This window comes from Antedon bifida, chromosome 10, assembly GCF_963402885.1.
Source record: "Antedon bifida chromosome 10, ecAntBifi1.1, whole genome shotgun sequence".
Classification (NCBI taxonomy): Eukaryota; Metazoa; Echinodermata; class Crinoidea; order Comatulida; family Antedonidae; genus Antedon; species Antedon bifida.
The window spans coordinates 874,045-889,196 of NC_136235.1; the positions used below are offsets into that span (position 1 = coordinate 874,045).

The 15,152-nt window shown below is 31.4% G+C and overlaps 1 protein-coding gene across 3 annotated transcripts in view; it reads right to left on the bottom strand.

Annotated features, from left to right (window-relative positions):
* LOC144853976 (transient receptor potential cation channel subfamily A member 1-like) overlaps window positions 1-15,152 on the bottom strand; it is a 34,923-nt gene that overhangs the window by 19,211 nt on the left and 560 nt on the right. For 2 of the 3 annotated variants that reach the window (XR_013614473.1, XM_078711855.1), the window contains exon 2: window positions 1,221-1,377. Coding sequence is in view for 2 of the 3 variants with exons in the window: in XM_078711855.1 (XP_078567981.1) it covers window positions 1,221-1,377 (157 nt within the window). In the remaining variant the exon portion in view is untranslated. Of the gene's footprint in view, window positions 1-1,220; window positions 1,378-3,652; window positions 3,777-15,152 lie in introns of those variants that run through there. The other variant, XM_078711856.1, reaches the window with a different exon arrangement.

A 15,152-nucleotide genomic window follows, 5' to 3' on the forward strand; every position in this document is an offset into this window, starting at 1 on the left:
GCAAATTTGTTTTTTATTTCTATTTTCCTTTTCGGTTTAAATTACATTAGTTTCTTAAAAATACACAGCAAAAATACACAGCAACACATCAGCAAATGACATAAAGCCGATAAACAAACTTGACATACATTAGAAATAGTTTGTGATACAGTTATAAGATGCTGTGACGTATTAATGTTTACTGATCGATCGGTTTATATTTGTAGACAAAATGAGTCTACATTTCATGCGATTTAATAAATGAAGCTGTCAGAATGAATTTAAAGCTTTGTAGTAATGATATGACACGAAAGCGGATAGAAGAATCTAATTTCAAAATGGAATCCACGAAGCGAAATAAAGTTGAAATTAATTATCGTGGAATTGTAAATGTTGTATGTTCCGGAACTAACAACATTGTGCAAACCAAAGAAGGTTAACTTGATTAATGAAATTGAGATTGCAAAACATCGTAGTAATTTGCGACAGTACCGTTTCAATATATAATTATTATATGAATGTTAATCGTACAATTTATCACATTGTACTCAAGCCTCGTTATTTACTTGATAGATCGGGAGGAAGATTTAAATTAAACATGGAAGTAATCATGACTTTCAACGATAACGGATAATATTTTCTTTTTTTTGCAATTCAAATTAATTTATTTCTCTCAAATCAAATAAAATATATGAGATAAACCCTAACATAAGATAGTCCTAAACTACATGATCATATTGTTTTTTATATACGCCTAAATTACATAATGGAGTTTCTGAGAAAAATCGAACTAAATTTTTTTGTTTTTAACCATACGTTGATAATAAAAATAATAATCAAGTAAGGTGGTTAGGATAATATTAAAACAAGAAAAAAACGAGACAACAGAAGAAGATGGAGATACATATGTGGAAGAAAAAATGGAAGATTCCTGTTGATAATATAACCTGATGATGATGTTTTTTCTCTAAATTTACATTTTGACAACGGGAAGCTCGTCATGTAATATAAAACAATAAACAACAATTCAAGTCAAACTAAAGTTAAAACCTCAAGCAAGCTCAAGCATTTGGCAAGAAAAGTTTGCGTGTAGATAGAGTTGACAAACTCATGCAGAAGTAAAAAAGAGGAAAAATTTCGCATTTTGATACATTTTCAAGACTAGGCTTAGTAATTACAATTTCACTCCATATTGTAAATATGGAGTGAAACATAAACAACAGAGTATAATAGAATCTTACCAATTCCCTCAGATATGAGAAACTCCATGATTTGTATGTTGTTGCCTTTGACCGAATGGTGTAGAACACCGGCACCACGCTTATCTTTAAAATTGGCTCGGTCCGGTTTACTCCGATACAGCTCAATAAACTCATCGTAATTTCCCTTCTCTGCTATCTAAAAAAATTAAAAAAATTGGACGATGATGAAGGATATCGATTAAATAAAACGATGTCATTTCAAGTCAATAAATTATACAGACGAATTTCTTTTTCTTAATTACGTTATAAAGGGCCTACATTTACAACGAATATTACATATCTGAAAAAACCATAAAATATATGCATTAACAAACAAAACATAGTTAAAAAGTACGGTGTGTTTCTTTCAAAGAGGCAAAGTTGTTAGATTGCCTTGATATAACATGTTATCAGCATTAGTTGAATTTATTTACTTAAATTTAATTACTCGAGTCTGTCTAGTTTTGTGACTTTTGTGAAAACTTTCTTTTAGTCTGGAATGTCATCAAACTATAATAAGAGAATTATAAAATAGAATAATAAAAAGCTTAATCAATTAATACTAAAGCAATTTTGTTTGTGGCTAGTTGTGTTTCAACGATTAATCTGATGATATATTCACTATTAATTATGAATATTAATACAATTACTCCAATTAAATACACCTGCAATGCTCTACAGATAAGTACGTTAATTACAGAATTGATGACGTCATTCATTAGACTTCTAATATATATTACAACTAGAAACAATAATTATGAGGTTTAGAGTGTGTTAAAATGGTAGTAGTACTAATTAGGGTGTTTGTAAATTTGCTCTGACCGTACTTAACTGCATGGTACTTGCATCGTATTATCGCCTAGGCCATTTGGGAATTCAAAATATAGCACAAAATACAACAAATAAGCCATTAAAAACCGGCAAACTAACCAACCAACTCGAACTGAGACAAAGATATTTATTAATTTATTATTTTAGTCTTTAAAAATCACAATTAATTATCAGTATAAAATCACGTTTTTTTTTTAACATGACGTCATTAAAAAAATGATTGTAGAAACAGAAAAATCTGTTATACCTCTTTAGACAGTGATACAAACTAGATATGTTTGAGAAGACACTATATTTAACATGCTGGAACATATGCTATTGTGTGACACCCACCGTATTACTTCCAAATGTCCTAATGTATTTTATAAACGTTTATTAGAAAATCAGCCTTTTGCTTACATTTCCATGCAATAAGCAAATGTGGACATTATCTCAACTTTGTATCTCGTTGGAACACACGTTTGTATTAAGCGAGACTTTTCAAATCATCATAACGATGAAAAAACATTGATGGCAATTATCGCACATATTGAAATGATATTCACCAGTTTAGGTGTTACATAAATTGTAAGATGATGATGATGATGAAACGTTAGGCCTCCGATCACGTACATCAATATAAGATAGACGGTTAGTATTGTAATTATAATACCACGAAAGACTACGTATTTACTCAAAAGGAAGATTAAGTTTGTCATCAAAAGCTTAACTGAATTAGTCTAATCCACTCTTACATTACGACAATAAACAACACAGTTGCAGTGGCTGGTTGTTTTCTATAAATTATTACAAATCACCATGTCTAAACATCTTGACAGGCGTAGTGTATTTAATAGGCCTAATTTACTGTTCCATGTGTAAACAACGTTCCAATTGACTTTAAAAGTTTAGTAATTATTTTGAAGGTTTGCACCGTCGACGAGGGTACATCCATGGAGGACTAATTAGGTACATTACAGTTGCTGTAATACCTCACGTAATATGGCTCTTTTGCATACTACAGTAAGCCCTAGCACATTTCTTTGCCCTCTTCACTTCACTATTTTCTGGAAGACGCGGTCGATAATTGTAACCAAACGGTCAGATTCAGTTTACGATATATAAACATGGTTTTACCACACTTTGCTAATAGGTTAATAGGACCTGTAGTAAACTATCTACCAAGTTTAATAGCTCAAGCTGAACAAATAGTGTCGTGTAATTTACAACCAGTAATCATCGAGTCACTTCACAATCAATACCGTTAGAATGTCCAAAATGATATATGATTCGAACCAAACCGATGCCGTAGAATTAGTGATAACAATCAATTGAAATACACAAATAAACCACAATTTTGTCAACGTTTTGCATTCATGCAGACCTTTACTACGCACTGTTACGTCACATTCTTTGTTGAACACCAGCACTGAGTCCAACAGACATTTTTACATTTTGAATTGAATAGGTCATAGAACTTTACACACGTTACCGGTAAGTTGGCATGCAAATGGAATACGGAACATACTCAAATATACCTAAATACTCTAAGCAAACCGGTCAATAACATTGACTAACCAGACCTGACCATTAAACATAAGAATAAAATCACCATACATTACTTTTAAAATATAGGCATCATTTAAAACATCATCCCATCCGTCAACCATCTCGATATCAGAATTAGTGGTAGCGTTGGATTGTCGAGCGGATGAATGCAATTGCATAGCCTCTTCAGCTTCAATTCTAGTTTGAAACCCTCCAATATAAGCTCTTCTGGCTATATCCACGATTTCACTCAGCCTTCGTAAGCCGCTCATCCTGTAAACTGTGTAACCAGGAAGCCACAGGAAGTTCAAGGTGTGTATATACTGCGTATAACTCTTGATGCAGTCCTTCTACACCGGATAGATATCGTAGGATGACACTTTAAGTTTTAGCAATAATGTTTGGATCTTTTTTAAACTACAAGTACAAATGTAACAATGTCAAGAAGAGAAAGTGTCCAAATTTTAATGGATGACCGTTCACAGGTAATGGAATACTGTTGTATACAATATCAGTTCAGTTTCTTTCACCACTGATGGATGCTCGATTAATAGAGATCCAAGCCGGACAACGCATGCATACATTTCACATCAGATCTTTACAGAATATTCTTGAAACAAATCTTGTTTGTATAATTTTCCCATCATCCTAATTTTAGAGTTGCGCGTGTGCATTAAATCAACCCCACTATTGGCTAAACCTCAAATGACTTAACAGATATGCAAATTTGTCAACGATTTTCATTTATTCACTTGACATGAATCAATGTCAAAAAAGAAAACAAATTAATCTCAGAATTAAACGAATCTTTTTACATTAAAATTGTATTAAAGCAGACGATTGATCAAAGAGAACGCCCGGAGGAACGTGTGACGCGTGAACTCAGCGCGTGTAAACCACTCTCAAAGAACTCGGATTATTAATATTCAACCAGAATTAACCAGAATTCGAAAACAACCTCCTTAATCATCATGTTTACTAATCAATGATTGCCGATATACCTATTATCCCCAATCTTGAATATTACAGAAATAAAACAGCCATTATATATTTGATTATGTGATATTATAATATATGAAGGATGGTGGCGAAATCGGAAAGCTTGGCCTACTGCAGTGTAGACAACATACAGTTCATTCACACGACAAATACAAGCATGACAATGTACATAATCAAAAACCTGTGACGTAACAAGCCACTTGTATAGAATTCAAACCATTGACTTATAGCTTTCAAACCTGCTTCCCCTTGTGAACTATGTACATTATTTCACTTAGCAATTATTTCACATCCCCAATTCTTATTGATATTAATGTCATTACGAATGTATAATAAAACATCACAGTAGTTTCATCTGACAGATGTTATCCCCTATTGAATGAATCTTCCAAAAAGTATAGCAAAACTATAAAAAAAACAAAGTGTGACAGCCTATGTACAAAGTGCTCTCTCACACCGTCTAATATCACGGAGGTATATCGGAAATCGTAGCCTAATCCACAGGAAGTCTATATGAAGTACAATTGTGTAACCAGAACGAAATTCACTCTTCCCTAAACAAATACCGAGAAAACTAAGGGAATCGTTCATTTGAAAAAAGCAATTGACATTGAAAACTGCACACAGCTACGCGTACACAGCAACCCAATGAAATGGAATGTTTCTTCTTCTTCTCTTTACATATAATTGGATAATTATACATAATCATGATAGATTAGTTTATTTGTGGTTTATGAGCCATTCCAATCACCTGAACGTTAACATTCTTAGTTACGATTAATGAATAACATATCCAAAATATCTCACCTTACAGTCTGAACCGACAGAATAGCTACCACACACCATCTTTGTTTTCAAAGCTCATGAATATTCATGATGTTTTGGTACAAAAACAATAGCTACAATCCAGGTAACAATACACGCACCCGTACAGTATTATACGTAAGGTATAGTAACATTCCTCATTATATAACCGTACAGTATTATACGTAAGGTATAGTAACATTCCTCATTATATAACTTTTATTGTCAAAATATTTCATGTCGTGTAGCCATATAATATTTTTTATTAATTTATTCTTTATTTCGTAATCAAATGTACATATACAGATACAAAGCTCTTAACTAACATATGCATAATAAAACAATACAATAAAATACAAAAGTAGTACCGTTATAAATTTTTTTTTTTTTTGATTGAAAAGTAGACGCAACGTTTTCGATCATGACGATAATGTTTGTTGTTCCTTAGCAACACACTACGTGCGCAGAAGGAACGTTGACCAATCACAAGTGACGGTTCATTCGTTGCTTGTGATTGGTCAAATTATTGTTACGTATATGGCGTTGGACTGTACTGTATCAGAATATAAGAATGGGCCTATTAAGCAACGAGATCAGACAATTATGTAAACTGTTTTACACGGTTGGTTGCACGAAGGCAATATCGGTAAAATAATATAATACATTATAAGGATTCAAAATTGCATCTCTGTATATTGGCTTTATATCTGTAAATAAGGATATTTTTTTTAACGTTTAAGAAGTATTGAAATTACAATCATGAATGCAATGGAGGGATGTTAATCTATTTTGTAACACAATATAATCGTTCACTAATAATCAGTTTGAAAACTAATGTATCACGTGTAGATAACATTTGTTTTAATTATCATCAGCAAAGTCAAAACGTCAACAGTTGACGCACTAATAACCTTAATGAACGAGTATTATGCTTCAACATGACACAGGAAATACGCGATGATCTGGCAAATCGTGAATTGTAATAAAAAAAACGTTTTAAAGACGGCAGTTCCAAGGCAAAACAACGTAACGTAAAATTTGAATTGAAATTTGAGTGTTTGCATTTCAGCAACAAATTATCGTAATGATGTGAAATTTTGTATGAGTATATATACATAATATTTATGATTAACTACAAAATTTTAAATAATTTAAACACTTTGATCAAAAGTTATTTGCACTTTTAACAGATACGTTGAAATGAGTTCGAAAGAGAAGAAATCATAGATGATAGACAGACGCGTCCTTGTTCTTCATATGCGTCTGCTCCGAAGTTCGATATAGTTCATGAGCACAATTTAGGATGCCTTACAAATCAAACAACAAATCAAATACCAAAACCGTTTTGTGAAAATGGTTTCCATCGTATAGTCAGTGTATTATTGTTTACGAAACCAACCATCATGTATAAACTTAAGTCATAATCTTAAAATTAATTTGATCCTATTTTAATATTCTGGTGTTAGTTCCATTACAAACTGATTAGTTATTCCTAACTTAATCAACTTGAACTCAAGTTGAATTTTGTAATTTGTAAATTCTAAATAAATTGATTGCAATCTTTCGATAATTAAATATATTAAATTGTTGATAAATAATGTATGTTTCTAAATTTACTAATTCTTCTAATTGCTTGCTGTTTTCCAGTGTGTGTGACCCTTGTTCTGATTTGTCTACTTCAATATGTCAATGATTAAATTCTAGGAGGAGACAATGGAAAACTTTTATGAAAATAGCTGTCTCAGATGTTCATTTCTCTCTCACAGAGAGGCAACGCAATGACGTAGACATAATGCAAGCTGACCAATGAAGCGACAGTTCGAATAATCCATCGCTTGTCATTGCGTCTCAAGTGGAAACCAATGCTTCAGCGAGACAAACTAAATGTGGAATTGGAATATTTCAACTTCGTTCGCACTGAGAGCGCGATTAAACCATAACGGATTCGCTTAGAGGTACTTTGCCATACATCCGGAATCGCGCCTCTAGCGGCAGCCGAAGTGTATTACAAACTATTAATAAATCATATCTACTTAGTCGTCGTATCGTACGACGTGGTCGCTATGTTTATATAATTGAATGTGATTCAATTTGATTGTATTGATGTTACCGGCGGTCATTTAAGCTCAAATCAAAGTTTCAATTTGGACTCTTTAATGAATTCGCTTCGAGAGTCACTTCCGGATTCGCGCCCTCTTGCGGCAGTCGAAGAAGTATGGTACGTTTAAACATCAGATTAATAAAGTAAAAGATTCTTTTCTATTAATTTCTCTCTGATATTGCGACAGAATAAATTAAAGTTAGCATCATTTAAAGCAATATCAGTTCAGCAAAAGTAACGTTAAACTATAATAACCATCCTCTTTTTCCTTTACCATATCTGATGATTACCGTATCGTTCCACCATTTCATCTTGTTTCATGTTTTCTCTATTATTTGTTCACCAATTACACTTTGTATTACCCTGCCCTAATAGGACCAAGAAGTCGCAATATCATTTAAATCAGTTTCGCCATAAATAACAGTAAGTGTATTGATCGCTATATAAACAATTCGTGTATTTACTGCCAGCATACCCATATACTTTTACGACTGTGAATAGAAATTGTCACAAAATTGCAAAGTATTGTATTTCTAGCGCGACATTGTATGCTATGAATAAGCTAAATTAATTCGGTATTGGTTGTGATAGCACTGTTTTATAGGACATCATGAGAGTGAATAGCATCCTATTTTTTTAAAATATGACAAAATATGGTCTAATGTCCAAAAGCTTGACCTCAAGGCGCATACTACTGGTGTATCATAATAGTCATGTGAATACAAAATACTAAAGATATTAGAAAATAAATGTTAAGCTCTTTCTACACTATCAAACTATTTGACAAAAAAGTGTGATGTGCCCAAATATGATAGTGATATGACATCATCATTTGCCACATAAAGTTTGATAGTGTACAGAGCTTTAGTCGTAAAGATTAAAAATGTAAATGAAACCCACGTTCATAATAAAACCAAAACATGGAGGTTATTTTATACCTCCATGATCATAAGTAACCAAACTATTTGATGTATATCATCATTGCATACATAAATGTTCAATTTGAATAGTTTCCAATGTAATGTACTTATTTACTATACAAGAAATAATACACACATCAAGTAAATAAATAGAACAAAAGTTCAACCAATAGATCTATAGTCTATGTTGGTGAGAGGAGAGTAAAACGATTAGATGTTAATGTGTACACCTCCAGAATCACACCAAGGCTTGTAGAGATAAATTCAATAAACCTAAGTTTACATACAAACACGAAGCCTGCGTTGAAGTGGTTTAAGAAATGATCATTGATTTAGGCCTAGGCTAGTATAGGTCTACATGCTAAGAAAGATCTGTTAACCTACCGTGAACAACTTTGCAAAAGCCATGTGCTTTACTGGTCAGCCTACATCGGATTGTATTTGAAATTGATATTACGCGGTCTCTATAATCCAACATTCAAGAAATTCTGCCTAGATTTCTTTTGTGCAGGTGTGGATAGTTTTGGTTTCCGAAGAGCGACACGCTTCCACTATGTCAATATTAAATTCTCATTCACTGACCGTTTATATAGACACGTAACACGTAACAAAGAAAGGATATATGGAATGTTTGCATGACGAAAATAATAGTATGTTGATATATAAAGTTTGCGGGTACACCAAGATAGTTTCGATCAATACTTCGTCATCCGGAGTGAGAATGCAGAAAGTCCAGGAAACTGGCAAATAAGGGAAATTGGGAAGGACTGAAAGCTAAAACAACTTAGCAAGGTTCACAGTGGGAAGGATAGAAACTACTTAAACTTGCAAATAAGGGAAATAGGGAGACACTGGTGTGAAAGCTAAAACAACTTAGCAACTAGTGGGCGGGATAGAAACTAGCAAGAAAAGCATTGTTTCTCATGAAAATGGAAACTAGCTATAGAAGAGCCATGGGGGTATAATTTTATAACTCCATGTAAGAACATTGTTGAAAAAAAATGTACAAGAATACGTTCGATACAGAGATATGTGGTAAGTATTAAATATTATTATTTACTCTTTGTTTAAAATTTGAATTGATCGAGAAAAGAGCAGATTGCACATTCCTGTACATTAATGTTCCTATTATCTAACCACTCTAAACCCTGTTTAGACATTCATTTATTTGAAAATAATCAATATTTAAGTTAATTAACAAAAATTATCCTCACTTACTGTCAATATTAACTGTAGTTTATTTAATCTTTCTGCAGGCCTCATTGAATACATTGCCTTTACGTTGGAAATCTTTTAATATCTTTTAATTAACGCTAAATTACAATTTGATTATTTTACACGAGGCATTCTATTGTACTAGTGTTAGAAGGTCAAACGTATTTGAGCATGGTTTTACGGTTAACAAAATTATGTCAAACAAACGTAATCAAGTAAAATAGATTATTTAAACCATGTTTTTCACTCAATTTATTCTTGAGAATCGAAAGTAGATGGAATAGCATGCACATTAGTGCTGGCATTTCAATTTACTTATTATTGCGATATGAAACAAATGCACAACCAATCAAGGAATGTTAGATTTATGCTAATATATTGGCCTGCTGGAAAACAAGATTACTGTTTTCTATGTCTTTGTTTAGAATGTTTTTTTTAATGAAAACAGAATAATTTAAATTGGCTTTAAAGGACAAACAATCTCAATTAGGACATTAACGAATAGACACTAAGCATACATAGGTGAACTAACATTAAGCATAAGCAGCTCACACATTAAAACTATGATAGGAGGCAGCCTAGAGTAATACTCTTTGCATCCTTATTTCACTTAAGGTAGGCATCACTTAAGGTAAGCATCACTTAAGGTAAGCATCACTTAAGGTAAGCATCACTTAAGGTAAGCAAAGCTTGTCATTTCACAGGCAAGCTTTATGATAATTATTAGAACATAAAAACATTTATTCACTGAGACAGAATGTTTTAAGAATTAGAAATTAGTACTACTGTGTATGGTCTTCCTCTATTAACAGTGAAACAAACACAATTGTCAAAAGTGATAGTAAGAGATTGAAAAGGATTGATGTCAGTCTGCAATAATAAGACCATAGAAGCTAGCAGGATAATACCTTCATCGAGAGGAATCAGAAAATATATGACGTGGGTGTAGCTAAACTCTATACTATTTGTCGGAAAGAAGATAAGATTAAGATAGTAAGAATAAAGATAAATCTTCATTGTCATATTGTCATACAGTTAATTATATCAAATGCAAAATAAACTAATATCTACAGTAACAGTTTATATTGCGTTTTCTATGCTGGGAAATAGTAGAAATTCTTTCTCCCTCATGGAATCAGAAATCAAAATTATGCATTAGGCCTATGTAGATACAGTGTCACCTGCTGTCCCCACCCAACAATGTTAAACAAGAGATGTTCATGTATCAAACAGTTAATTATTCAATATCAAATACAAAATAACCTAATGTCTACAGTAACAGTTTACAAGGCGTTTTTCCATGCTTGGAAAAAGTAGAAATTCTTTCTTTGGAATCATTTTTCACATTAATGCAATCCATATAAATCAGAATTATGCATTATATACAGTAGATACAGTAATTCCTGTTCAACAATGTTAAACAAGAGAGATGTTCATGTACTCACGAACATTCTCTCTGATAATATCACATTCACATTTTAGACTATAAACTGAGATAATGTATAAATAATTATTCTAAATGCGGTCACTAATAGGAGATGGATAAAGTGGAGTCAAATGCACTGATTCCGCTTATGATAAACGATCTCTTTAACAAATATAATGGCTTTTATAATATCGTCATGAGATCGATTGCAGGTTTAAAGAAATGAGCTGTTCAATGGATTATTCATTCAACTTTTATTGACAAAAAAATAGATCATCAATAGTGGAAATGTAGGGCAATATAATTAGGATAAATGATATGAAAAAATACGTCATTCAACCATAGAGAATCACTACATGAGAAAAATATAATTTACGACTAAAATATGATTATGACATTAGCTGCTGCACACTTGTAGGCTACCATGATTATAACTTAAGTCAGTCACCTTGTAACTTAGCACACTTTAATTTTTAAAAAAACTATTAGCTAAAGAAATGGCAATTAGCACATATTACATGAAGTATGAATTCACAGGCCATTATACATTATTGTAGGACATTAAAATGGTATAAACGTAAAATACTTATATAGGTTATATCCTATAGTATGATAGAGTTATTGAATTGTAAGCCATGAAACCATTCTTAACTGTTTCTGAATTCTACTTGCTTCTTTTCTATTTTATTTTATGAGTTGTCTTCAATTTGATTTTTCATTGTATGATAGAGTAATTGCATATGTAAGCCATGAAAACATTTTTGTTTCTGAATTCACTTTCTTCTTTTCTATTTTATTTTATGAGTTTTCTTCAATCTGATTTTTCATCGAGTCTAGAATGGGAGTGTGGCAAATGACTGACTGAATCAGCTACAAGAATTGTGCATACGTTATTTGACTTTGATGGTTATAGATCTAACAAACTATCTGATGTCCTTCTTTAATGCTATGAATGAGAAAACTGAGATAATTATTCACGAAATTCATGCCATGATGCCAAACATAAGGGTTAAACCTAATGGATTATTTCAGTCATTTTATATAAGGGTTATTACACTATGAGAAATATGATAAGGGCGTACCTTATTGCAAAATACCATTGGAAGATCATTATCTTCATTACCTAAGTACTGATTGACAAATAATGTTATCGCCTGATTGTCAACTAAATTGATAGATTTGATTAGGATGTCCACATCATCAGATGTTATCAACACTCCTTCAGTCGCCAACATACCAAGCTTAATATATTATTTCAAAGTTAAATTATTACTGAGAAATGGAATGATATTATATACTTATTTTCTACATATAAATTGTTCAGTGAGCAAGTAAACTGTTAAGAAATATTTTCAACAGTAGATCTACGCATGCGCACGCTCAACGATGTTTGATTTTAATTTTTGTTACGAAGCCGATCGAACGATCCTCAGAACAGTTATACAGTTTTGTAAGACAATAACATAACAGTTGACAACAAGTAAAAAAAATGGAATTTATATAATCATAATAGAAATCTTAAAAAGGGAAACAAAAAAACCCAAATTAATTGGCCATCTGTGAGAGATAAAAGGCAGGAGCCAGGAAGCATGTAAAAAAAAAGGAAGATGTATGGTGACATGAAAACATTGAGAAATAGTTTTATAATATGTACATTTAACATAACATTTGCCAAATGTTGTTACCAAAAGATGCAGGAGAAATAATATTAAGATACATTTTTAAGCGCACGTGATACCACATGACGTCATATATAGCTATCATAACATAAGCACGTGGAATAATAATAAATATTGATAATAATATATAATAATTGATAACAAAACTAAGACGCGTCGTTATAGTTTTGCCGACGCAAGGAGTGGTTTATTTGTCATCAGCCTAATCTGTTTTCTTACAGCGTTGGTTGTTGTTGTGTTTGAACAACTGAACGATACCTCAAACGGTTGTTTATTTATCTGTAAGACTACTATACCAATTTCAAATATTTCGTTCATCTCACTAATTGGTATTTTCCTTTATGAAACGTTTCGATTCAATTACTGCTGTTTGTTCTCACCGACATGTCAACTGTTTTACTGTATGTTTCTTTAATTACACGGTGACGACGAAATGGATCAAATCGAAGAATATATTTTTCAAAAATAACGTTAGTTATAAATAAACATTTACTTTGAAAAGTAGACGGAACAAATAGGGTATTGGATCGAGGGGACATTGTTCTCGCTGGAATAAATCGAAGAGCACGCATTACCGTTGGTCAGTCATTGATTAAGTTGTAATTAAGGCACATTTGATATCCTATAGATGATGACGTAATGAGGAAAATGATGACGATTATGGAGAATCAGATGAAGAGTTATTTAATCCTTGTGAAACACATGAGAGGCACAATCGGTCTCATACAAATATATAACAAAACACATAACATTATTATGATGTTTGATACATTTGCTAATGAGTTTGATAACGATGAATAAAGTTGATATATTACTAAAAATTAATGAACAGTAGTTAATTGTGTAATAATTATGAAATATTGAAATTGAAATTTGTAACAATGTGTAAATGTAAAATTACTGTGTCTATCACATGTAAATTGCAGGCCTACTTTGTATTACGTATATGTATGTTGTAACAGTTAAAACGTCTATGGTTTTAGAATAAGAGTTTTCAATAGTGAAATGATCTTGTTAGACAGTCTAATATGCAACTATCTGTTACCAAGGAAGAATGTAATTCCACTCTTCTGTTACAATCTTCAAATCTCTTCACTAAATGGGAGAAAATCCTATTTTAGTGTGATTTTCCGTTTGTATTGTTTGTTGTATGGACTTTTTATTCTGAAATAAAGTGATCAGTCAAAATGCCATTGCTCAGTTATTATAGTATGAATTCACATTATTAAAAATATATATATTCTTCTCATTGTCCCAGTGACGATGATTATTTAAATTTTGTTTTAAATGCCAATTTTTTTATTAATTTTTTTTTTCAATAAAAAGAACAATAATTAAGAAGGAGGAGCTTAATAACTTAAGTTCTTAGTATTGTAGGCCTTCTTTGATGATAAATTAACCAATTAGTTAGTATTTCCTGTCACCCATTGGTGTTTGTTGTTTTTGTATAATTCGATCACTTTATCTTGTTTTTTGTCATTAAATTTTATTGTAAAAAAAGAACAAAAAAAGAAAAAAGCAATCAATTACAAATATCTAAGACAGGTAATAATGAAAAAAATAAAAATACAGTAGTCCTCTTCTAAAATAAATATTGTAGGCCTATTTGATAAAATAACAATAAAACTGATACAATTATTCTTATTGTAATTTATTAGTAACGTGGAATTTTAGATCAGCGTCCCTTTTAGCATATGGGTCAATTAAGGCAGTCATTTATGTTGTCACCATATTGTATGTAAAATATATCAGCAGTCGACAAAAAAACCTTTTTTCTGAATACTATAATAGTTTAATTGTTTAGTTAAGTGTACATTATTTAAAGATGTATTGTCCTCCAAAAACATGAAAAATGAAGATTAATTAAATCAGACTTTAAAGGTTATTTTGTAGTTTTAATAAAGCTAATCACTTCCGCAGAAAAAAATGAAAAAAATAATGTTTTCACTTATAAAATGACAAAATAAATGGTTAGATTCAACCAAAAACCCATTGGCTGGCAGCCAATTTGACTATTTTTTGCTTTTCAGGTAAATAAATGTTTTTTCGATCCAATTTTTGGTCAACGTGGATAACTATTGTGTGACATTAAAATGGCATATTCAACTAAAACTTTTTACAGAATTGTTTTTTCAAGGGGACAATACATCTTTAAATTAGTACTGTAGTTAATTAATTAGTCATGGGCCTACTGTAGTTAAATCATTGCTCATCTAACAATATTCAATTTTGAGCTAACGAAAGTATTAATGAAATGTATTTAATTATGAAATGATCATGTAAATATTGCAATATGATTCTAAATATTGGACCATTAATCATTTTGATATTATCATGATTAAATTTACGACAACGGAGTGACAGTGAAGACTACTTCTATAAAATATTATTATTATTCTTATTGATAATGTAAACAAAACTCAACTTCAA